General features: G+C 43.8%; 1 protein-coding gene across 4 annotated transcripts in view; it reads left to right on the forward strand.

The window, feature by feature from the left end:
- The window catches only part of FCMR (Fc fragment of IgM receptor), a 30,792-nt gene extending 8,535 nt beyond the window's left edge, over positions 1 to 22,257 (forward strand). For 2 of the 4 annotated variants that reach the window (XM_027827438.3, XM_043533512.1), the window contains exons 2-7: positions 176 to 508; positions 802 to 906; positions 9,038 to 9,245; positions 9,426 to 9,544; positions 10,466 to 10,627; positions 19,056 to 19,852. In XM_027827438.3, coding sequence (XP_027683239.2) covers positions 176 to 508; positions 802 to 906; positions 9,038 to 9,245; positions 9,426 to 9,544; positions 10,466 to 10,627; positions 19,056 to 19,102 — 974 coding nt within the window. In that variant the 3' untranslated portion in view covers positions 19,103 to 19,852. Of the gene's footprint in view, positions 1 to 175; positions 509 to 801; positions 907 to 9,037; positions 9,246 to 9,425; positions 9,545 to 10,465; positions 10,628 to 15,228; positions 15,335 to 19,055; positions 19,853 to 20,022 lie in introns of those variants that run through there. The other 2 variants (XR_005223214.2, XM_037884845.2) reach the window with 2 other exon arrangements.
- Positions 22,258 to 24,879: the final 2,622 nt, after the last annotated feature.

Consider the following 24,879-nt stretch of genomic DNA (forward strand, 5'->3'; position numbering starts at 1 on the left):
TGTCTATGATTCTATAAAGGGGCCGAAGGCCTTGTCTTCACTCATATTTTACCTTGTGAGAGTTATCATATGGTCAGGACCCACCTTTTTGGGTAGTGAAGACAGGGCCTTGGTGTGACACCCCTTTAGCATAAACGTGACTCAGACCCTGTGACTTCTTTCTCTGTGTCATCAGTTTCAAGTGCAGCAAGACGACGCATTCAAGTGACGGGTGAGGTTGGAGGATCCATCACTATAAAGTGTCCCGCGAAGGACATTTCCAGGCGAAAATTCTGGTGCAGGGAGCTCGAGACAGGGATCTGTGTCACCATCGTCTCCACCTCTCCATACATCAATGAGAATTACAGGAATAGAATATCCGTCACTGAGGGGCCTCGGGAAGGAATATTTCAAATTACAATCACAAGGCTGGAAGAGGAGGACGCTGGGCTGTACACGTGTGGGACAGGAAATCAAAACGACAGAGGCAGTGGAAGGACCCTCCAAGTGGAGCTGGAGGTTTCTAATGGTACGGGATCGCTCCATAGTCACGCTGTACAGTATATCTCCCTCTGCAGTGCAGTATCACTCTGACGGTATGGTGTCACTGCTAATCAGTATCACTCTGTACAGTATCGCTGCCGACACAGTGCCACGGAGGCTATGTGATCACTCTGTACAGTAGCACTCTGGTTGTACAGCGTCCTTGGTGATGCACTACCACGCTGGGCAGCACCTCTTACAGTCTAGCTTTAGTAATGAAAATTGCATCGTGACTTTTTAGAATGTGCTCTAGAACACATCTGGTTCTGTTCCATGCAGGGAGTGCTCCACCCAGAACGGGCATGTTGTCTGCTGAGCCCCGGGGACATGATAGACCTATTGTGGTATCAGAAGAGTCTGGCAGCAAAGGCGCTGACACTCAAGGTGAGGTTTGCTGCACCCCTCTCTGTAGCCCCACGGGAGGCGAGGGAAGGGAATTGGCACTAACTGGTCCCCATCTCTCCCTTAGGGTGTGGGAGGTCTCTCAAGTTCACACTAATATGGTGATGCACGTGGGAATTGTATGCCATAGCTGCCTGGGCTGTGAGTGTTTGGAAGCTTTCAGGGCATCTTTCACCAGCACTGGATTCACTACTGTATAATTATCTGTCTAATCTAGGAATTTATCTGCTTCCCCCTCATCATTGTGGTATCAGAGCGCCTCACACTTGTCAATGGTTTTTATTCCCTGTGAGGTGGAAGTATCCTCCCTACTTGACAGATGGGGATCTGAGTCCCAAGGTAGTCTAAGTGACTTGCCCATGCTCACACAGGAAGTCTGTGGCAGACTCAAATCTCCTGAGCCCCAGTCCACTGATTTCTCTGTGAGATTATCTTTCCTCTCGAAAAGAAAATCATCAACAAATCCTAAATACCGAGGCATTTATTTTTGAATGTTCCCATCAAGATTAAGCCTCTGAGGACTCAACAAGTTGTTGTCGTTTTTTGTTACTCTCTCTGACTATATTTATAAACACGTGGCAGTTGCCACTGCTAATATATTCAGAATACCAGGCTCCTGGATCTTAGTTAATAGGGCGTTAGATCTTCCCATGTGTGAGTGCACAGGCACGAAGGTCAGATAATGTTGTGTGACACACATCCCTTCTTCTCGTTCTTTTTGCCTTCCCTTTTAGGACTGGAGCTTATTTCCTCCATTCCTTTCCCTGGGGCTGTTGTCTTGTATTGCCAGAACTAGGACAGTATGGACCTGGCTGTGCTATAATGGTTATATTCAGTGTGAGTCTTGATTTGGCTTTCGGTTAGACTGGAGTATGGAGTGACTGCATCAAAATCAATGGAGTTGTTAGAGACCCCAGGGCATGGCCACTAGTTAAGTCGAGGGGATGGAACGCCATAAGGGTTGAGGAAGTCTCCCTGCTGAAGGCCTAAGGGCTTCTTCTTAACCCCCCTTAATAGAATTCAGGCCTGGCTGGTTTGAGTAAGCTCTTTTGCTCTTAAAACAATGTTGCAGCCGCAGATAATGCCTTATAGTGTGAGGTTTGCTGACGCCAAGTTAAAAATAATAGGAGATAGTTACAAGGCCAGGCAGGATGTGCTGGTTGTTTAAGTTGCTAGAAATGCTTGTTAGAGGTTGTAGGAAATAAACATTGTTGTAACACATATAAAGAAGGCAGAGTATTTGCGTAAAGTTTTAATTGGCTGATGTGTAGTGCAGTAGCATTAAGGAATATAAAAGTGTGTGTAATGACCTGCTCTGGTGTGCAGCATTTAAAATTCTCTTCTCCCTGTACCTTGTTTGCAGCTGCAAATAAACTTTTCTGCTTCTCCACCCCGTTGTGATTATTAAGTAAAACACACCGGGTAACAAACCCCTGCTGTTGTTTTGCCTCTCGGCACTGGGTGCCGGCAACAGCTTTTGGCGTTTTTGGGTGGGCAACAAGGCTGCAATTTAGCCTTGCCCAAATCCCTTCTGGAGGTCAAGGATTGCAGCAACAACCGACGCCCAGCGCGCACCGGTAAGTTCATTGGGGGCCTCGGAGGAGACGCAGTTTAATCAACCCCGAAGGGCACAACGGTGCAACGCACTCACATAGTAAAAAAGCAGCTGCAGGCAACGGTGGGGAACCGGTTCCTTAAATAAGGTAAAAACCTTTTAAAATCCAAATTGTATGCTGTGTTAAAACCTAAAAACGCCCAAAGTTACCCTGTAGATATGGGTCAGAAACAAAGCACGGGAGGTAGGGTACGGTGCATGCCCCTAAAGTGTATTTTAGTAAATTAAAAGGTATTTAAATCAAATCCAATAACTAAGGGTAAATTAAAGCAATTTTGTATAGTTAACTGGCCTCAGTACCAATTAAAAAACCAAAAACAGTGGCCTCCCAAAAAATCACTAAATCATAATACAATCCTCCAGTTACTCCTGTTCTGTCAGCAAACAAAAAAGTAAAATAAGCATTCATATGCTTACTTGTTTATAACCTTGTGGTCTCGTACTAATATTTTACAATGCTGTAATTTAACCCCGATTGGCCCGGTAGCAATTAATGTCAGTCCCCGGACCCCCACCCCAAATGTAATGGCAGATCCGGTGTCTCCTTCGGCCCTTACACCCACACAGAGTGAGGCTCCTTCGGCCCTTACACCCACACAGAGCGAGGCTCAAAATAAAATTCCTAGTAAAGCTCATAGTAAGGTTCAAGCTCCATCTGCTGAACTATACCCGTTACTTACCAAAACTAAAATCGCCCGTAATGCAATAGAAAGAACAAGCTGCTCTTACTATGTAGGTCTATACTCGTGCACCTTTTAATCCTATAGACCTGGCCGCTTTCAAAGCACAGGCTGGAGAATTTTCTATCAACCCAAGCAAGTTTGTATCGGTTTTTAAAAAATGTCTTAGCAGCTACAAGCCAGACTGGGATAATTGTAATGTCCTTCTGCAAACATTATTAACTAAGGTTAAACAAAAACAGGTCACAGCTAAAGCAAAAAAACAATATAACCAAAACCGTAACAATATGCCAGCCCCAAATAATCAAGTTCCTATAAAAAATCCTAAATAAAACCCAAATAACAATCAGGCTATAACCCACCTTACCTCCTATAAAAAGCTGCTACTGTATGGACTCCGTCATGCAGCTGTCAGACAGAATAATTAAACTAAACCATATAATGAAGTGCAAACCCCCCAAAAAAGCCCTAAAGCCTTTTTACAGCGCATTCAAAACACAATCCAACAGTATACCAATGCAAATCCTAATAATTCGCAAACTAAAGCAATTATTAAAAAAATATTTACAAGCAGGGCAGCCCCCGACATTAAAAAAAAGCTACAAAAAAAAATTTAATAAGTATAACCATGGCACAAATTTTAAAAACAACAAATCAAGTATATAGTTTAAAAAATTTTTTTTTAAAAAAAAGCAAGTAAAATTAATAGTAGCGGCAGTGCAGGCAGGCACAAAAAAAAATAAACAAAAAAAAAGGGGCTGTGGACGCAAAAGTCCAGGCCCACAAAAAAAACAACTGGGGTGCAATCAGTGTGCCCTGTATCAGCAAAAAAAACCACTAAAAAAATAAGTGCCCAAACAAAAAAAAAAAGGAGGGGTACCTCTATAATAGCAATAAAAAAACAAAAATAGGGGTGTCAAAAAAACCAAATCATCCTACCCTCAGAACCCCGAGTAAAAATGCGGGTAAAAAATAAAAAAATAGATTTTTTAGTAAACTCTAAAGCGGCGCAAACTGCTATAAATCAACCCCTTCAGTTGCCAGTAGCAAACTCCCTCACTATAACAAAAGCCACAGGCAAAGATACCAAGCAAAGCTCTTAAAAAACCCTGAGGTCACGCTGCAGCCTTGTCCATCCCTTAACCCTGCCACCCTCTTACCAAAAACTAAAAAACAAAAACATAACTGTTCAAAAATCATAAATGCCCAATATTCTAGCCGCCCAAACTTAAAAAATGTGCCCCTCCCAAATGCAAATTATAAGTGGTACACTAATAGTAACAGCATAGTAATAAACAAAAAAAGGCAAGTTATGCTATTATAACCCTCAATAACACCGTAAAAGCTAAAAGTTTGCCCGCTAAAACCTCTGCCCACTTGGCTGAGCTAGTAGCCCTGACCCGTGCACTCGAACTGTCTAAAAAAAACCAAGTCAATATTTTCACTAATTCCAAATAGGCTTTTAGTGTGCTGCATGCTCATGCTGGCCTGTAAGAACAAAAAAAAATGCTGACAGCCCAAGGCTCTCCAGTCAAGTACGGGCCCCAAATTCTCCGGCTTCTAAAGGCAGTGCAACTCACTGCACACTATAAGGCCCATCAAAAAAAAAAATCAAAATATAACCAGGGGTAATGCCAGGGCAAATAAAAAAGCAAAGCATGCTGCCACCCTAATGTCCCCTCAAACGAAAAACACCTATATGCATGCCCTTATCCCATCAGTAAAAAAGCTCCCAACCCCTCAGTATTCTAAAAAACAAAACAGCTAGCTAACAAACTTAGTCTCCAGAAAAAGAAGGAATGGCTTCATTCCCTAAAAAAAAAAAAGTCCTCTTACCAAAGGGCCTAATTCTGCCAGTATTACAAAAATTATATCAAACCACTCATGCTGGCAGAAAGGCACTTATCCAACTAATAAAAAAGTACTTCATAACCTCCAAACTCAAACCCCTGGCTGCCCAGGTACAGGCAAAATGCCTAGTCTGTCAAAAAAATAACCCCCAACCAAAACACCCAGTACCACCAGCGGTCCTGGAACCCACTCCAGGCCCCGGACGGGTGTGGCAAATAAACTACTAAGTTTCCCCGAACCCAAGCGTTCAAGTATCTCCTTGTCATAGTAAATAAATTCAGCAAATGGCCAAAAGCCTTTCCATGTCACAATTGCACTGCCAAAACCGTGGCTCTCAAGTTTGTTAAGGAGATTATTCCTCGCTTTAAACTTCCCCAGTAAATAAAATCTAACAATAAAACACACTTCACATCAAAAATCATCCAAAGCATCTCAAACGCCTTACAAATTCCCTAAAAACTCCATACACCCTAAAAACCGCAAGCCAGTGGGGTAGTAAAGCAAACCAATCAAACCCTTAAGCAACATCTCTCAAAAGTATGCCAAAAGGCCTCCCTACGGTGGCCTGATGCCCTGCCCCTAGTTCTGCTCCGCATCCGTGCTCCCCAAAAAATAAATTAAGGCTCAGTCCCTTTAAAATTATGTTTAAAAGGGCATGGCACACTAAAATAGTACACCGGTTGTGTCAAAAAAAAATAAAAATTAAAAAATAAATTTCTGTCTCAGTATACGTGTTCCCTGTCTGCTGTTCTTTTGTCTCTTCACAGGTATACTAAAAATTCCCAGCCTCTACCCTTAAACTCGCCCATCCACTCCCTGCAGCCTGGTAATTCAGTGCTCGTACGTACCTGGAAAGACGAGCCCCTCCAAACAAAGTAAAAAAAACCTTATACCATCCTGCTGGTCTCCCACACGGCAGCAAAAGTCAAAAAACACAAAAATTAAATTCATTATACCCGGCTGAAAGCGGTGTCAAACCCCCTCCCCCCTCCCCGGCTAAAAAGTAAACCGTGCATTCAGCCCCCTCCACTAAAAATCTTAAACTAAAATTACTATTTAAACAGCAGCCTGCCAAAAAAGCAAAAAAATAGATGGAAAAGTATATTTTTTTCCCCCTCTTGGCTATGTGCCTAACTGGTACTGCTGTTTCAGGCATTGTACCCGTAAATACCTGGCTGTCACTAGCCCAAAGTGTAGTAAACGCAACGTCGTTCTCAAAAAACCTTCTTCTCAAAAACTAAGGCAGCAGCTCTGGCCTTTTCCTTAGTTAATATTCCTGGGCTTGTGGTGCATAATTATCACGCAATAAAGCACCTTGTCTGCACGGTGGCAAAGGCCATTAATTTAACCTCAACCATCCTGGCCCAACTCTCACATAAGTTAAAAAAAATACGTCAGGATATGCTACAAAACAGGCTGGCTGTAAACTATTTGCTTCTACGCCATGGTCACCTATGCCAAAAGTTTGCAGGCATGTGTTGCTTTAATATAACAAATGCAAGGCCATCCGTAAAAGCTAATTTACAACGCCTAAAGCAGCTAATAAAGGGCATTCATCAACAAACTAAAAAAAATTGGCTAGGGTCTCTATTTTCTAGTTGGGGCCTTTTCCGTGGCTAAGTAAGTTCTTTAGCCTATTATTTAAGTTTTTTTTCCCTGTATTAATCATGTTATGTTTACTGTGTTATATGTGGTCCGGTATAAAAATGCTTATTTTGCATAGTTTTAAAAATTTTAATTTTATGCATAGCCCGCTAGTAAATAAATAAAAATAACAAAACTCAAGCAATAAAAATAAGTATTCTCAAAAGAGGGAATTGTTGAAGACCCCAGGGCATGGCCACTAGTTCAGTTGAGGGGATGAAAGGCCATAAGTGTCGAGGAAGTCTCCCTGCTGAAGGCCTAAGGGCTTCTTCTCAACCACCCTTAATAGAATTCAGGCCTGGCTGGTTTGAGTAAGCTCTTTTGCTCTTAAAACAATGTTGCAGCCGCAGATAATGCCTCATAGTGTAAGGTTTGCTGACGCCAAGTTAAAATAATAGGAGATAGTTACAAGGCCAGACAAAATGTGCTGGTTGTTTAAGTTGCTAAAAATGCTTGTTAAAGGTTGCAAAAAATAAACATTGTTGTAACCCATATAAGGAAGGCATATAAAGAAGGCAGAGTATTTGCGTAAAGTTTTAATTGGCTGATGTGTAGTGCAGTAGCATTAAGAAATATAAAAGTGTGTGTAATGACCTGCTCTTATGTGCAGGATTTGAGATTCTCTTCTCCCTGTACCTTGTTTGCAGCTGCAAATAAACTTTTCTGCTTCTCCACCCCGTTGTGATTATTAAGTAAAACACACCGAGTAACCAACCCCTGCTGTTGTTTTGCCTCTCGGCACTGGGTGCCAGCAACAGAGTCATATTTGTGTACAGTGGGTGTAAGGGAGAGGCAGTGTGGCCTAATGAATAGGGCATTGGATTGGGGCTTGGGAAACCTGAGGCAGGTCTTCAGCTGGTGCATGATCAGTTATGCCAGCTCTAGATCTGCCCCTCTGGTTCTTTTCCCAGCTCCACCACTCGCTTACTGGGTGACTTTGGATAAGTCACTTCATCTGTGTCTCAACCTCCCCAGCTGTAAAATGGGGATAATAACATTGACTTCTTTTGTAACATGTTCTCAGTTCTAAAGAACATACATTTTTAATGAGAGGTAGGTATGTTAATTATTATTATTAATTATCCCTCCATATTAACAATGGGGATGGTGGGGTTTTTTAAACAACCTTCAAAACATAAAAGATCTTTAAGCTTAAAAAGGGAAAGCTGCTCTCTAAAATTTATCCACAGGAGTCATCATAAATCCTGACCACAAACTGACTCTGTTGGCTTGAGTAGTCAGGAGCTTTGTTAAACGCTCCGCAGAATTCCTGCATTTTAGGTGCTCAAATGCACTGGTTCTCCTGTGACTCGCCTTAAAATTTTCACAGTACCTAAGAGCGCTGACTTCTGGAGGTCACTGATCGGGATGTACTGCACTCCTAACGTATTCCTGAGCTGCTCATGCATATCCTTAGGGATTGCTCCGAGTGCTCCAATAATCTCTGGGACTGTCTTTGTTCTAGTTTCCCATAATCATTCCACTTCATGGGAAAGTTCTTCAAACCTCACTATCTTCTCTTCTTGTTTCTTTTTCTATGTTTTTTTGCTGGTACGACCATATTAATTATCATCGCCTTATTGGTCTTCTTTTCTACACCACCTATGTTCAGCCCGTTTGCCTGCTCTGTTCTGTCTGTGCCAATGGCCCCAGTCCATAAAATTTTAGCCTCTTAATTCTTGAGAAGGTTTTCAATTTGGTGGTCATAATATTGCATAGGGTGTTTAAATCTGCACTTGCCACAGAGGCTCCAATGCAGACACTTGGCAAGGTCATTGTGCCTGTCCATATATTCTCTCCCAGCCAGGCTCCAGCCTATTATATTATTAATTAATGATGAATGATTAATTATTATTATATGAGAGCAGAACCACGTCCGCTGTGTTCTAGAATCTAGATTTTTTGCAGCAAATGTCTATTTGTCATGGATCATCAGTAATATCCTTCAAAGATAGTGACTAGCTCCAGTCTTACAATTAGCATCTTTGATCCTCAAGGCCAAAGAAAGGCTAACTCCTAACCGCAGTTATGTCCACCTACCGAATACAGTATGAGGAAATGAGAGCAGAATATTGCTCAAGAGCTTTACAGTTTAGAAAACAAAAAGCCCACGCCAAGTTTGGGTCTCACTCATATTGGTGTAAATCCACGTAACTCCACTGAAGTCAATGGAGTGTCTCCAGATTAATATACGTGTGAGATCAGCTTTTGCCCCTCGCACTCATCCCTAGTTTTGACTATGAAACATGCTTTACTGGAAAAGTTACACATGTTCAAGAATGGGAAATGTAGCAACAGTTCATTTTAATATGCTTTCCCCCAGGAGTCACACAACCACAGCTGACTAAAGGAGCATGGGCAAAATATACCTCCTATGCTGCGCCTGGCATCAAATTCCCTGAAGGTACAATAATCATGCCTGCAGCCGTCACTGGCAGCATTGTTACCTTTGCAGAGACGGGAAATATAACAAAAGGGATTCCAAAGAATTCCAGGACAATCAGCTATGCACATCCCAGGCATACAAAGCGGTGAGTTCCACAAACTTTCCCCCTCAGGGATTTTCCAGCATGAACTCTCCCCTAGATCATTTCATTTCCTCTCAAGCTTACAAATACTGCCGGGTCAATCAAGCTGTTTGTGTGAGGAGTGGATCTGCATGTCAGAACTGGCAGTGAAACCACTTCCTCCTTTGACTCATTATTTTCCAGACTCTTGAGAAGCAATTATGGGAATGATGTCTTTCAAATCCTGGTACCAATTCTCCTGATGCTGCTGCTGCTTGTGGCTTCTATGATAATTGTTAAAAAACAGCTACGAGGGAAGAAAGGTAAGAGAAAGGTCACATACTTCTTATACCAGTCTGTGGTACCTGCCACTCTGTGGTAAAAAGAAAGGACAAGACAGTTTCCACAGTTGGAGAACTATAATTTCTCTTTGAAAAGGATTGATTTCTGCTTTGGATAAATTCACATAATTCCTTGCCTCTTGCAGAAAATAATGTTTTTATTTTTCACGATGAAAACTGCAAGTAGCTGCAAAAGCAAAACCGTAACATGGATCAAATTCACAAATACTCGTGAAAATAGCTGATATTTGCACAAATATTTTATTCTATTTTATTTTGGTTCTTGTACCACACGTATCACACTTGCACCTATCACATCAAGAGAAAAATTACCAGTCAGCTGGCTTCATTTCTAGAAAAAAAACCAAACAAACCAAACAGCTAGATAGGCAATAAAACAATTTCAGATGAAACATAAAACCTACGTTGTGAAAGTCCATATCTGATGACTGAGTGTTAGTTGCCATGTCCCGGCCAAATTCCAATTTGACTAATTACATTCTGCCTGCATAAAATTGCCCTACAGTTTCAATTCACGATTTTTCGTTTAGATAACCTACTTCATTTGCTCACCTGAATTGTTGTGTTATGTGGCTATACGCCTGACTTCCATCCCAGAGGGGGCTGCGTTTCAGTGAAGACAGTGTAAGCAACTGGTCATCCATTTTGTAAAGTCTGGTGAACAGAATTTTTGGCTGTAAGTTGCTGTAGAAGCACCAATAGTATAACTGCTTTAGAGTCTGATTTACAGAGGTGCCAACACGGCACATTTCCACTGGTGGGAGGTGCATATGCTCAGCACTCTCAAAATCCAGCCATTAGTTTATATCAGGGTGACTATAGCAAATCATGAAGGCTAAATGTATTTCGCCTGTAGACCGGCTGACTGCCATTGGTTTATAGGTATTACAGTCTACATGTCTGGATGTTTTGGAGAAGCAGCTTCCAGTGAAACCTATGGAATAAATCTGAGGTTGAGTGCGCTCGAACATGGCCAAGGGCACATTCCAATGGAAAATATCTACAGCGTGTTACCCCGCAGGCTGGAGGGAGCTGACAGGAACGGTAAGTTCACCCACAACTATTCAACTTCTAATTAATTGTTCTCCACCTATGGTCTTTCCAATCTACAGCAGGTGCTCACTAATGTCAGAGGGCAAGATTCTACTCTCATTTACAACAGTATAATGTTAGTGTAAACCCACTGAAGTCTCTTGAGTTAACTTTGCATTTTTACCAGTGCAACTATTCTATTCTATGCAGGTTCTCATATGGGCTAATGCATCTGAGTGCCTCCCAGCAGTGCATTAAACATCATGACCAACATCTGTCACCTGTTGTTTGTTCTGTCATCCTCTCCCCAGGGGGAGAAGCATATGCAGTGCAGGGTCTTGTCTTGGTAGGGTTTTAAGTTTGTTTGTTTTTAAATATACAGATTGCTGTAAATTTATGTTAGAGAAAGCAAGGTCAAAGAAACGCACTTTGCACCTGGAGTGAAAAGGGATGAGGTTTGTGATGGCCCTTAGTTCCCGGAGGAGTTTGTTCCACAGTATTGGACCAGTTCCCAAGAAAGCTCCGTCTCCTGCACGGCCCAGCTTTACCCTTATCATGCTGAAAGCAGAATTGGCCTCACTGTCTAATGTTACTCATGTTACATGCACCACTGACTGATGGGCGTGTGGGCTGAGAGCTTTCGGGATATGGTTACGGAACAGTCCTCAGACACCCCTGACAATCCCGTTCCCTTTGGCTTACGTAACACGCACCTCCACTGTGCTAGTAATGCCCTTGGCTACAGTGCAAGATGCTCCCAGGTTCAGCATGAGCCTTGTGAATCCTGTCTTGCTCCTTTCCTTCCCTGCTTTTTGTTTGGGGACAGGGGGATGCCGAGGGTACGGGGGTGGATTTACAAAAATTGCTGAAGCAAAGTTGCGCAGCTGGACAAACAAGCATCAGTGCAGTGCTAAGGACAGGGAAAGTGGCAAGTCACGGATACCAATGTGTTTATACAGACTGCAGGAACATCCAGATCCAGCGGTTCTCAAACCGTGGGTCGGCACCCCAAAGTGGGTCATGACCCTGTTTTAATGGAGTCGCCAGAGCTGACGTTAGACTTGCTGGGACCTGGGGCTGAAGCCAAAGCCACAGCCTGAGCCCCGCCGTCCGGGGCCAAAGCCCGAGCACTTCAGCACTGGGTGGCGCGGCTCAGGTTACAGGCTTCCCACCTCCCCGCTGCATCTTTGGGTTTTGGCCCCCCACCCCTGCCCTGGATGGTGGGGCTCGGGTGTCCCTCCCCCATCCTGGGGTGGCGGGGCTCAGGCTCAGGCGTCGGTCCCCCCTCTTGGGGTCGTGTAGTAATTTTTGTTGTCAGAAGGGGGTCACGGCGCAATGAAGTTTGAGACGCCCTGAGATAGGTATAAAGGGCTAGATACCTTACCCAGCTTACCCAGGCAGTGTAACCGTGCAGAGCACGAACAGTTAGGACACAGGATCCGCCTCTGCAACAGACTCAAACCCAAATGGCCTCTATGGGGTAATCCTGGGAAATGAAGCCCGGTCTCCTACATGTTAGGGCAGAGCATTAACCAATAGGCTACTGCAGCCCAAGTTGTTGATCTTAAATTAATTTAGGAGGGACATGTATACACTGTTCGCTAGCAGATACAGACCCAGACTGACTTCCACTCCTTCTTACATTATCTAATCACTTCCTTTCTTAGGTGAAGCCCTAATCAAACAGATACGCCTTGCATCAGGCTCTGATGGCCAGCAAACTCAGGCTCTGTCTGATCAACAGAAGGAATAAATTCCAGGACCCACCACTGAGAATTTCAGATCTTGGGGCTGGATGACGCACAGGGAGGCAGGGTGTTAGTCAGGTCAGCAAACCATCTGCATAGATCAATTACAGCAGTTGGAAACACACAGGAAGCCAGTGAAGTCTTTGTAGAGCTGGGCTAATGTGTTCCAAGTGGCACACTACTATAGAACTGGGCAGACTTGCTCTGCACCAGCTGTGGCTTGTGTGCGCAGGCTAGACGTTGCGTGAGCAAGAGACCCTCCAGGGCCAGCCTTAGGGAAAATGGCACCAGGTCAAACTTGTATTTTGGTGCCGCTGACCGCCTACCCATTGGCCCCAGGCCCCACTGCCTCCCCTCACACATTGCTCCAAGCTCCCTTCTGCAGCTTTGCACCCCAGGCCTGCCTCACTCCTTGCTTCTTGACCATGGCATTCCCCTGACCACAGCGCTCACCCATAAGGCCAGCCCTGAGACCATCAAATACTGAAAACATTCCTGCTGTGACCCTATTGCTGCAGCAAGCTGGATGAGACAACCCTGTGCTGATGGCCCAAACTAAAAACCTGGGGTGTTCATGTTGACCGAAAGAGCTGCTGGTGGGGGTGAAAAGGGAAATAGAGAGAAATGTGTCAGCAGTCAGGTTGGACTCCCAACTCTGAGCCATTATAGGAAGTTGCTGCTTACTACATGGTTGCTCTGTTCAGCAGGACTTCAGTAGTGAGCCTCGTACTTGAGCTGAGAACTAGCACGAAAGAACTATAAGCGTGGGCTGCTAGGAAATCCAGTTATTAGGTAGCTGAGCTTAGATCACCAAGCCATTTCCCATGACTGACCCACCCATCACAAGAAAGCAATAACACGGACACTGTAGGAGGTGTACAAATAGATGAAGAGTCTATTTTAAGGCCTTTCTCTCTCTACCACTCCCTCTCCTCTCAGTAGGAATTTCTCTCTGAAGTATGATAAGGCTGATAGTGTCATCCACAATTACCTGAGCTGTCAGTTCCTGATGCTATCCAGATGTTTTGGCCTCTCATCAAAGCCATCCCCTTGCTTAAGCTTTTCCAAGAAGGCATGCAGCAGTTTCTGCATTGCATCACTCACACTGCTCCTTTAACTGAGAATGATATTTCATCGTTCCGCTCAGAAGCTGCAGAGATGTCAGGAACCCGGCAATCCTTTCCACACATAAAAGAGGTTGGAATGAAGGACACTGCAGTCTGCTATCACTGCAGCCGCTATTCCATTCCATCCAGGGAGATGGAGATTAGAGCTACAGAAGTTGCCATGCATTATGGGACTTGGCATGGTGAATCAGACAGCAAATTCACAGAGTACAGAGTCCTGGCTTAATCAAGTGAAACTCCATTGATTTCAATGAAGTTATAGCCACTTATACTGGCTCTGGATTTGACCCCAGATCTCCTATTAACTGGGATTCAATTTAACAAACCACTCACTGGGCTAAAAATACAGCTCATCTGATTGATTATGTTCAGTCTCTTGTTAGCTAAAGTGTATATTACATTTTTCATACTTTGGGCCCAATCCATCCCTGATGTAACTCCATTGAAGTTACACTACAGGTGAATTTGATCCAACAATGCTAAATTAACAATAAGTTGAAAAAGTTGGGTTAATTTTATTCCCCCCACACCTCTCCCTTTAATGGTCATGTCCTCTCCTGCCTCTGGACTGATTCCAACTGGAAGCAGAAATGGAAGAGCTGAAATACGGCATGAGATTCTTGTGAGATTTCTAGCCCTGATTTTCAGACCCAGAAGGTTTGGACACTTATCCAAATGGAATCTGCCAACCTTTCGGTTGTTGTTCACCCAACAGTACATGCAACTTAAATCCACACCTATTAAACCCACCTTTTAATATGCTGTCAAGATTATGTCCACCTGCAGCAGACAATTATTAACTCCTGAGGATGCCTTCTGAGGGCGTGTCTGCTTAATAAAGGGGATAAACAATAACACTTTGCATTCATATAGCCAGGACCCAGTGCTTTATAAAAGCCAGTTACATAAGGCTCCCTTCTCAGGGCATGTTACTCGCCCCTTTTTACAACTGGAGAAATTGGAGCACAGAGAGGCGAAATGATTTGCCCAAGATCATGCAGAGATCAATGGCAGCGTTCAGAATAGAATCTAGGGGTGAGATTTGGTGTTGTGTCTCTAAGAAGCACAGCACAGAACTCACAGGCCAGAGGGAAATGGGGCTAGGGAAGTTTTTGGTAGCTTTAGTACCTTCCCAGGCTGCTCTAAGGGCTGGAGAGGCCTGTCTAGGTTACAGCAACCTCCCTGGGCTGTCTTAATGGGCTGCAGCACTGCCCCAAATCTCCCACTGCAACATACCCCTCCGGCCCTCAGCATGTCCCCTACAATAGGGCTTACGATGGGGTCCTCAGAAGGCAGCCCTGTGGCTGTGTTCTGCAGGGCTGCCTGGCCTGGAGAAAGCATAGTTCTCTGGGTATCAAGGCCTAGAACTGCTTCCCATTACCCTGGCTCGTCCTATACCAGGCATGAAGGGCCTGGAGAGACAGGCTGTTATTGCAGATCTTTTGTTCCAGGCTCTAACCATCACATATATTCCCTCTTGTTGAGTTGTTATGGTTAATCTGTATTTCAGGCCCATGGAGAGGGTTCAAGAGAGGGAGAAACAGAGAGACAAAACCCCTCAAAGGGCACTTTCTTTCCTTCATTACTGCAAACTACCCATTAGTAATTCCAGCTCGCCTTCCCCTCACCAGCCATCGAGGTGCAATCAGCCCCACATCTCTAAGACATAACAAAAGCTCATCTCTTGGCAGTAACAGAAGGGAAGACAGGTTCATGCTCATACCTCCTTCCTCTTTAGGGGATGACTAGTTCCATTATCCTCTTCTAGAGAAAAGTTCACCAGTCATCAACAACAACAACAAAAAGAGAGAGATAATTTTGGCATGAGATATGGCTGCCCAGTGGTGAGTTCAGTTTATGCAGTAATTTGCAAGACATGTGACTTAACTGACAATTTATTTTTGTCTGACAGGTTTAACCTTTAAAATGCTGCCATTTCTGAGGCCACTAATCAGAGCAATGTCTGAGTGGGTATAAACAGTAGTAGTAATAACATAATAATACCTAGCCCTTACAGAGGGCTTTTTATCTGTAGCTCTCAATGCACGTTACAAGGGAATTCAATGGGGAAACCGAGGCACGGATCTGTATCATGGAAATTAGGGATAGCTTGGTTATCTAGTCCTGGCACAGGAGGCTTATTGGCTAGCACAAAGTACATTTTTAAAGAATTTTTCTAGTCTTGTTGAAATGTCCCCAATGACAAGAATGTTATCTTTTCTTAGGCTATTCCACTGCCTAATTGATCTCACAGTGAGGCCATTTTCCTGATACCCAGACTCAGTTTCTCTTTTTAAATGTCATCCTCTTCATATAGCCCCTTGGAATGCCCGAAATAGGCCCCCGTGTGTGGTAAACTATTAAATAGCGAAACTAGAAAATTGTAATGAACTCAATTAATATAACTGACTCATAAATATAGGAGTGATACGTTAGTGGCACGGAGAGATAATGATTAACATAAAGATTTGTTAGTCTCTAAGGTGCCACAAGGACTGCTTTTCTTTTTGCGGATACAGACGAACACGGCTGCTACGCTGAAACCCAACATCAAGATTGTGACCATGGGTATTTCCAGTGTTAGTTTACAGGAAGGGGTATTATAGTCCCGACTCAACAGGCCAGGCTCTATATTACACACCCTATTCTTTTGTCCCAGTCAAGCTGGATACATATTCATAGTGATGCGATGAGAAGACACAGCAGGAAATGCTGTCATTTGGGAAATGCACAGCACTTGCATAATGTACACGACTCAGCCTTTTTTTGCTGGCAATAATTGACAGAAGGTGCCAGATAACTGGATGTTCAAGGAGGCTTTTTAAGCACTGATGAGACAGGTGAGAGACCTGCCTTTTCTGAAAATTGAGGGGCAAGCTGGAAAAATGCAGTTAAATTCGCACGGGGAGTTGTAATTTGTGTCGTCCTTTTTTCTTTTTCTTTGCAGGCTTGGCTATTCAGACAGTCAGTGGATTTTGCCAGGTTTGCAAAACCCTGTAATAGTCACATCATCTTGGCAGGGAGGCAATGTGGCCTATGGATTAGAACACTGGGCTGGGATACAGGAGACTTCTGTTCTATTCCCAGCTCTCTCACTAGTCTACTGGGTGACCGTGGGCAAGGCACTTCCCCTCTCTGTGCCTCAGTTGCCCCAGCTGTAAAACAGGGATAAGGAGTGACCTCGTTTGCAAAGTGCTTTGAGCTCTACTGTTGAAGCATGCTGTATAAACATTATGATGCGTAATCCTCCTGACTACGTGTTTCCAGCCGCCAAGGCACACAAGTGCCAGGAATCTTTACTGAGAGTCAAGAGTTGCTTCAGATTAACTCATTAGATTGTGTTCCCAGTGCAGTACAAAGTTGTCCCGGTGCTCTTAGACCACTTTAAAAAACAACAACTAGGGAATAAGCCTCAGGCTCCATCGACTCTGGAGGCAGGATTTTCAGAAGCGTGTAGGTCACTTAGGCACACTGGTGTCCCTGGCTGTCACTGGGATTTTGTGAGGAAGATTTTCAAAGGCACACATGGCAGTAAGCGGTTGAGTTCCCTAGTAATGCCTTTTAGAATGTGTCAGTGGCCATCTCTGCCTGGGTTCCTAAGTCACGACAGCCTGTGCTACACTTACACGTTTTATGGCATCACTACATTGACGAGAGGTGTGATTTTTTTTTTTTTGGCCAAAATAGTTTTACCTCTGTGACCCCTCTCAGGGGCAGTGGAACCTGGCAGGGAGCCGTTCCTGCCTAAACTTACACCCAGAGCAGGACCCAGAGGGGCTGGAGCAGCTGCCTTGGGGCCCAGGAATAAGCTGTGGAGCAGAGAGTAGGATTTGGCAGAGCTGGAGCAGCTGCTGTGGCACCTGGGACTGGGCTGGGAAGACGGTTGTGGGAGCCAAAGGATCGGGAGCAGGTACCTTGGCACCTGGGATCAGGCCAAGGAACAGGGAGGAATGCCTGGGATCCTCCTGCCCATCCGGGAGCACCCCCTCCCCTGCCAAATCTCAGTACCTCCCCTCACACCCCCTTCTGTCCATGCAATCCCTTTTGTGGGCAGTTATTTCAACATAAGGCGACTTTACTGGTATAAACCTTCCCAGCTTATAGGAGTCTGCCGTACAAAAGGCTGAGAATCTATTCCACTACATCTAGTCGTGACGGAGATGAGTAGGCACGGATAGTATTCTTCCCTGCCTCACACCACCTTAGACCCACGGCTAGATTTAATGTTTTATAAAAAGACACTTCTCTCATTACCACCTACTGTCTAGAATCATAGAATCATAGAATATCAGGGTTGGAAGGGACCTCAGGACGTCATCTAGTCCAACCCCCTGCTCAAAGCAGGACCAATCCCCAATTAAATCATCCCAGCCAGGGCTTTGTCAAGCCTGACCTTAAAAACTTCTAAGGAAGGAGATTCTACCACCTCCCTAGGTAACGCATTCCAGTGTTTCACCACCCTCCTAGTGAAAAAGTTTTTCCTAATATCCAACCTAAACCTCCCCCACTGCAACTTGAGACCATTACTCCTTGTCCTGTCCTCTTCTACCACTGAGAATAGTCTAGAACCATCCTCTCTGGAACCACCTCTCAGGTAGTTGAAAGCAGCTATCAAATCCCCCCTCATTCTTCTCTTCTGCAGACTAAACAATCCCAGTTCCCTCAGCCTCTCCTCATAAGTCATGTGTTCCAGACCCCTAATCATTTTTGTTGCCCTTCGCTGGACTCTCTCCAATTTATCCACATCCTTCTTGTAGTGTGGGGCCCAAAACTGGACACAGTACTCCATATGAGGCCTCACCAATGTCGAATAGAGGGGAATGATCACGTCCCTAGATCTGCTCGCTATGCCCCTACTTATACATCCCAAAATGCCATTGGCCGTCTTGGCAACAAGGGCACACTGCTGACTCATATCCAGCTTCTCGTCCACTGTCACCCCTAGGTCCTTTTCCGCAGAACTGCTGCCTAGCCATTCGGTCCCTAGTCTGTAGCGGTGCATTGGGTTCTTCCGTCCTAAGTGCAGGACCCTGCACTTATCCTTATTGAACCTCATCAGATTTCTTTTGGCCCAATCCTCCAATTTGTCTAGGTCCCTCTGTATCCTATCCCTGCCCTCCAGCGTATCTACCACTCCTCCCAGTTTAGTATCATCCGCAAATTTGCTGAGAGTGCAATCCACACCATCCTCCAGATCATTTATGAAGATATTGAACAAAACCGGCCCCAGGACCGACCCCTGGGGCACTCCACTTGACACCGGCTGCCAACTAGACATGGAGCCATTGATCGCTATCCTTTGAGCCCGACAATCTAGCCAACTTTCTATCCACCTTATAGTCCGTTCATCCAGCCCATACTTCTTTAACTTGCTGGCAAGAATACTGTGGGAGACGGTGTCAAAAGTTTTGCTAAAGTCAAGGAACAACACATCCACTGCTTTCCCCTCATCCACAGAGCCAGTAATCTCATCATAGAAGGCGATTAGATTAGTCAGGCATGACCTACCCTTGGTGAATCCATGCTGACTGTTCCTGATCACTTTCCTCTATGATTTTTTCCTAGGTTCTCATGTACTGCATGACTCATATCACTGCAGAGTTGATTTGTAAGAGCTGCTGTGACTGTACATTTGCGCATGGATCACCAGGCACAGCTGAGGAAGGACTTGAGGCCCATACAAAGCCGCCTCCAATCAGCACCTGGACCCTACATATCAAAGCATTACTTTGATGCTCTGTAACCACACTGCCCTGCAGAAGCTGGTCTATATGCTTTCTCCACACACAGTGCTAGTGCTGAGTTTACAAAGGTACAATGGATGTGCTGTGGTTGTTTAAATGTGATTTTTCTAATTTGCGCTGCAGATCTTGGTCTGTACAGATGGTTGCCAAAACATGCAGGTTGAGGCAAACAATTATAAGCAGAGGTAAACTTTCCCCCTCAATATTTATTGACTATGGCTGAAGATTTCTCCTATGCAGAGGGTCAGTGCAGGACCTAAGCACCATTTAAATCCTCAAATTAGGTTAATAGACTGAAGTGTTGTCTAGGTTTTGTGCTCATTGCACAAGAATGGATTTCACCCTATAAGCTCATTGACATTTTGAGATAGCGTTAAACTTCATCTTTATTGTTGGCTTGAACTAGGTGAATATAGTTCGTAATCCAGTGCCCAGAAAAAGGAGGAGAATTGTTTTGCAAATTTTCTCATGTTTCATCAAATGCATTTTTGGTGCGAAATTTCTGATTATCTATGAAACTGGCTGGAAAACAGAGGGTTGGTTTTTGGGGTTCCCTCCCCTTTCCAAATACTTTATACATGTTTTTCATTGAAATAAATAAAAATGTTTTGGAGAAAATTTTAGGCGACTGCTTATTGTTATTGAGACTACAGGCCTGATCCCAATTTAACACTGATGTAAATCCATTGATATTAGTGAAGTTATGTTTAATTCCAGTGTGTTACCCTTTCTGCTTAACAATCTGTCCCAATTTATATTCAGTTCCAACACTCCGCTTCCTTCCCCAGGTCTAAAGAAGAACTCTGCGTAGCTTGTACCTTCTACCAGCAGAAATTGGTCCAATAGAAGACATTACCTCATTCAGCGTGTCTCACATTTAATTTATAGCAGTATAAGTGAAATTAGATTCAGACCCTAAACTACTATCACAGCCCTAGAGAAGTCCCTCCGTGTATACCCCTACTAGTGTGGTGGGGTTGGGGAGCTTATACTGCTACGGTCCAGGCAAAAGGTATCATCCCAGGCTACTTCACAGTGACCTTCACAGTGGTTCTGGATCCTGTTCTCAAGTCACCATTGTCTTCCATGACTTCGGATTCCTGGACAGGACTTAGTATGACCCCCACGTGGATACAGTGGACAGAATGGGCTGTGTTAGTCTGGGAGCAAAAGACAACCACAGGGCCCATCTGTGACCAGTAGCTTCAATAAAGAATCTTCCTTATATTTCTCATGGCTGAGTCCTGTCTGTTCTGCAGACGGAAGGACAGTACAGACCCTCTCTCCCCCTTCTCAGATGCTGCCCTTCCCCGAACATCTGTATGAAAGAAATGATCTCCATCCGTTTTGAAATGAAGTAACTTTTATTAGCTGCAAAAAAGCAAACAACTTTGACCATACACCTTAAATACAGTTAGACATTCAAAATATTGCAAGAACAAATATTGTCATTACACCTGATATCAGCTTCTCAGTGACATTATTCGCTGCTAGTAACTTGTACAATGTGTACATACTGAATAACAGACAATACGATCTATGCCATATTAGTTATATAAGAACAGATACACCTTAAATACGTTTTACTATAAATACATCTTAAATAAAACCAATTATTTAAATAGACCTTATTTAAAATAAATAACATTTGGAACTTGCATAGTACCTTTCATTAGAGATCTCAGATGAGTGTTATGATGGAAATGTAGTTTTAGTTCTAAGATATTTTACAAGTTAGTGTCTGATAAGTTCTTGTCACTTATACCTGTGCATAATGTGATGTGAGAACCTCAAAAGGTTCCACTTCGGGTGAATACTTATCTAAGTTCATCTAAACCTCTTGGGATTGATTCTCATCTCACTGACACCAGAAGTGAAGTCCTGGCCTCTTTCAAAGCCAATGGCAAAACTCCCAGTTGACTTCAGTAGAGCCAGGATTTCACCCCAGATACATAGCTACACATCTCCATCTACTACCGTGGGGTTACTCCTGACCTACATGAGTGTAAGTGAAAGGAGAATAAGGCCACTTGAGCTGGAAAGTGTGGTGCCTGATCTTGTACTCAGAGAAACAGTCTCATTCAAGTTAACAGGACCATTTAGGGGAGTAGGGGTTACAGTTTTGAGAACGACCTTTGGATGGAAAGAAAAGGGGCTCTTGTGAGTTTTCTGGTACCTCCTCCTTGCAGATAGGCTGGAAATGCTCTTGGAAGAGTGTTTCACAGTATTCAGATGCCTCTATTTCTAGCCCTGATTGGGACCAAACAGTACAGGGGCAAAGAACAATTTAAAAAATTATCTATTGAATCTGTGGGTGAAGATTCTGGCTTCTTAATGTGACTGGTGCAACAATATGGCTGAAAGAGATGCTCCTGAACTGATTTAGATCCAGCGTTTAGTTCAGGCCCATCGTTATCAGTAAGTACCAGAAAAGTAGCGATATAATGTTGTTGTGCCCTGTGAAAGGGAAACAACATCAGTTTGTTCCTGATGTGACATCTCCACTCCCGTGGCCTGGGGCTGAGAAGCAGTGAGTGCTCACAATTCCAGGATCAGGCAAATGTGCTTTAGCTGTGCAGCTCCATCAAATGAAAGTAGCTCGCAGCCTACATCACCAGATCCCTCGAGATTCTGAAGATCAGGATCTTGGGGAATTTCTCCTTGAGCCATGCAGACATCTGCCTCTTTCAGTAACAAACAATTAACATACACACAGGTACACTGTCCGACCTCCCTGGGCTTCCAAGAAGCTACGTCAGTTTACAGTGTTACAGAAAGCAAAAAAAAAAAAAAAAAGACAGGAAGATTTGTAAATAATTTTGAAATAAATAAAATGAAAAATAGGCTGTGTTCCAGATTTTCTCCCTGCTCTTAGCCCTTAGTCCCTTCCATCCAGACGAAGAGAACATCCAGCTCACCCAGTGCTTTGTTTGCTGCAGCGTTTCTGTCCAGCTAAAGAAATAAAACCGAGTCATACTGTTAGTGCCTTCATAAAAAGCTGTCGATAACATTAAAGGTTGATCATATCGATTTGGTTTTGCATCTACCCGTTTTACTTATGTAATTCATGTGATCCCGCAGGACTTTACTAAAGGAGCTTGTTTTAATTTTTTTAACTGATTTTCTCTTCATCTTATGAATTGAAGAATGGCGACTGAAATGGTAGCCCCCGGGAAAATTCATGATTCAGCCAATAGGTACCATATAGTCATCACTGTTCATTTCTAAGTAAAATCTGGAGGAAAGCTGGTAGCTTAGACATCAACGTGTGGCAACTATTTGCAAATTCTGATTCTTAAAAACAATGGGAAAATTATCAAAAAAACCCTAAATGCTGCAGGAGCCTAATTCCCATTTTCAAAAATCACTTGGGCAACAGTTGATGGGATTTAGGCTCCTAAAGTGACGAGATCCTTTTTAAAAATGAGATTTAGGCTCCTAAGTCAGCTACATGTTGCAACATAGAGTACAACAACACTTGAATACCTTTCAAAATCTAGGCCTAAGCTCTTTGGGGCAGGGACTGTCTCGCCTTGTGTGTCTGTGCAACATCAAGTACAATGGGGCCCTGATCTTGGTTGCAGCCTCCAGGTGCTACTATAATACAAATTAATAATAATGAGGTGGTGTCCTGTTTGTTCCCTCTCCCCGCCCCCACCAGCAATAGAAATCAATTGTGCAATGGATGACTGGGAGAATCCCCCAAGTTACCTTTTCATATTCCTCTCTGATGAGTTGAAATCTACTGTTTGACACTTCCCCACAGGAACACTTCTTCTGATCATGCTATGTAAAAGAAAACAAATTCATTGTTAGAACTATTGGGCAAAGCAAACAGTTTTGCTTATTGCCTATTTTTGGGACTGGTTTAGGGGCAGCCCTGGAGACTGAAGACCGTGCTCTGGAGCTAAGCGGGCTACCCTATATTGCCCCCACCCTGGCTTGCAGAAGAGAAAGCCTGCTCAATCTCCATGGCCCATGGAGTCAGTCCTTTCCTACTTTGCTTAGACTGCAAAAGAATGGGAACTATCTCCAGTTATGAGGCTGTTTTTCTCATCAGTGTCCACTAGGAGTGAGATAGAGATCCACCCACTCATTTCAGAAAAGCTGTCAACCCAGGGTCAGTGTTTACCAACAGGTGGCCTAGAGGTGAAAAGCTTTATGGCCCAGCTCCTTAAAGGTATTTAGACACCTAATTCCTGTTAAAACAATGAGATTTTAGATGCCGAAGTACCTTTGAGGATCTGGGCCTATGTCCCATTTCTAATTCCTGAGTCATTCAGTCACCCAGCAGGTAGGTGTTATTCGAACTGACAGCACAGGCTATGCTAGCTTATTTTATTCAAGGTTTTATTTTTTAAACATATTTCACACACTGTTCTTATAACTATTGGACCCAAGTCTCCATCTTTTCGTGATGTTATTGGCCCCTATTTCATGGCATTAAAAAGAAACCTGATATAGCCTCCATGCTTACACAGTGTTTCAGTTTCCCCTTAATGCTGAGGAAGGAGTTAGACAGCCTACTGGTTCTTCTGCGAAGTAGGGGGCTTGTTGCTTCATGGTGCCTGAAAACACTTTCAATGTAGAACCTCAACAGATGGCGGAGTAAGCAGCAGCTCTCTGAAATCTAAGGGAAGAGGAGAGGACATGAGGCTTATTGCAGTGTCAAAATATCCTATGTCTCTTATTCATTTGCATGCAAAGTCTCTTGTTATATGCATTAACTTAAATGAAAGACACACATATATTTGCAAAAAAAAATCTTGAAATCACAGGCAATTCAGCACAATGCTCAAGCAGTTTAACTCCAATGCTCAGGCAGTGGTTCCTCTGGCCACACTGAGCCCTGGTTGCCATGCCCATTTCCCAAGATTATTTTCCATTGTATTCATGCTCACATTTCATCTAGCAAGCTCTCAGCTTGCTTTTGTCCATGAGATCATTGCAACGTAAGTTGGGCAAAATGCTTCTCTCTGAGCTCAGCTTTGGACCTATTGTGAGTACAGCGGCTTTAGATCTGTAGTGCATGTCTGGCACGAGAAACTCCAATGGAAGTTCTGCACAGAGCAGGAGACCAGAATAGGAAATAGATCCGGGGCAGCTTGAAGAGGAGAATATCTTCTCTTTATACTGTATTCTTCATAAAATGCCTTTCAGAATCCATTAAGGGGAAACACTCAAAAGGGTAAACTGCAGAGGCAGCTCTTAGAGTGAGATCTTTAGATTACAAATGACACAGGGTCTTGGAGAGAAGGGCTTTAGGTGTAGGCAGAGCTGCAGAAATGAAAAGACCACATTCAGCTATGAAGAGTCACAGGCACAGGGCAGGACATTCTGGAGGAAGACGGAAAGCAGGTGGGGTGATGTGTCTTTTAGACACATGACCTGTATAAGGTAGATTTTTGGGATGAAAAATCACTCTAAGGTTTCTGGTCTTGAGGGCAAAGTAAGGCATGGGACAAGGAGAAGAGGCTGGTGGTGAAAGGAATAGAGTAATGAGGAACCTTGAAGGTCTCCCTTCAGGGAAGTGACAAGAGGAAGATATGAAAAGCACTACTAGAAATGGAAAAAAGCTTTTGTGTGTGAAGGTAAATTCGAACCGGGAGGAGAGGGGGCAGGAAATTACTTGAGAGCTTCCCTAC

Source organism: Chelonia mydas, chromosome 21 (genome assembly GCF_015237465.2).
Source record: "Chelonia mydas isolate rCheMyd1 chromosome 21, rCheMyd1.pri.v2, whole genome shotgun sequence".
Classification (NCBI taxonomy): Eukaryota; Metazoa; Chordata; order Testudines; family Cheloniidae; genus Chelonia; species Chelonia mydas.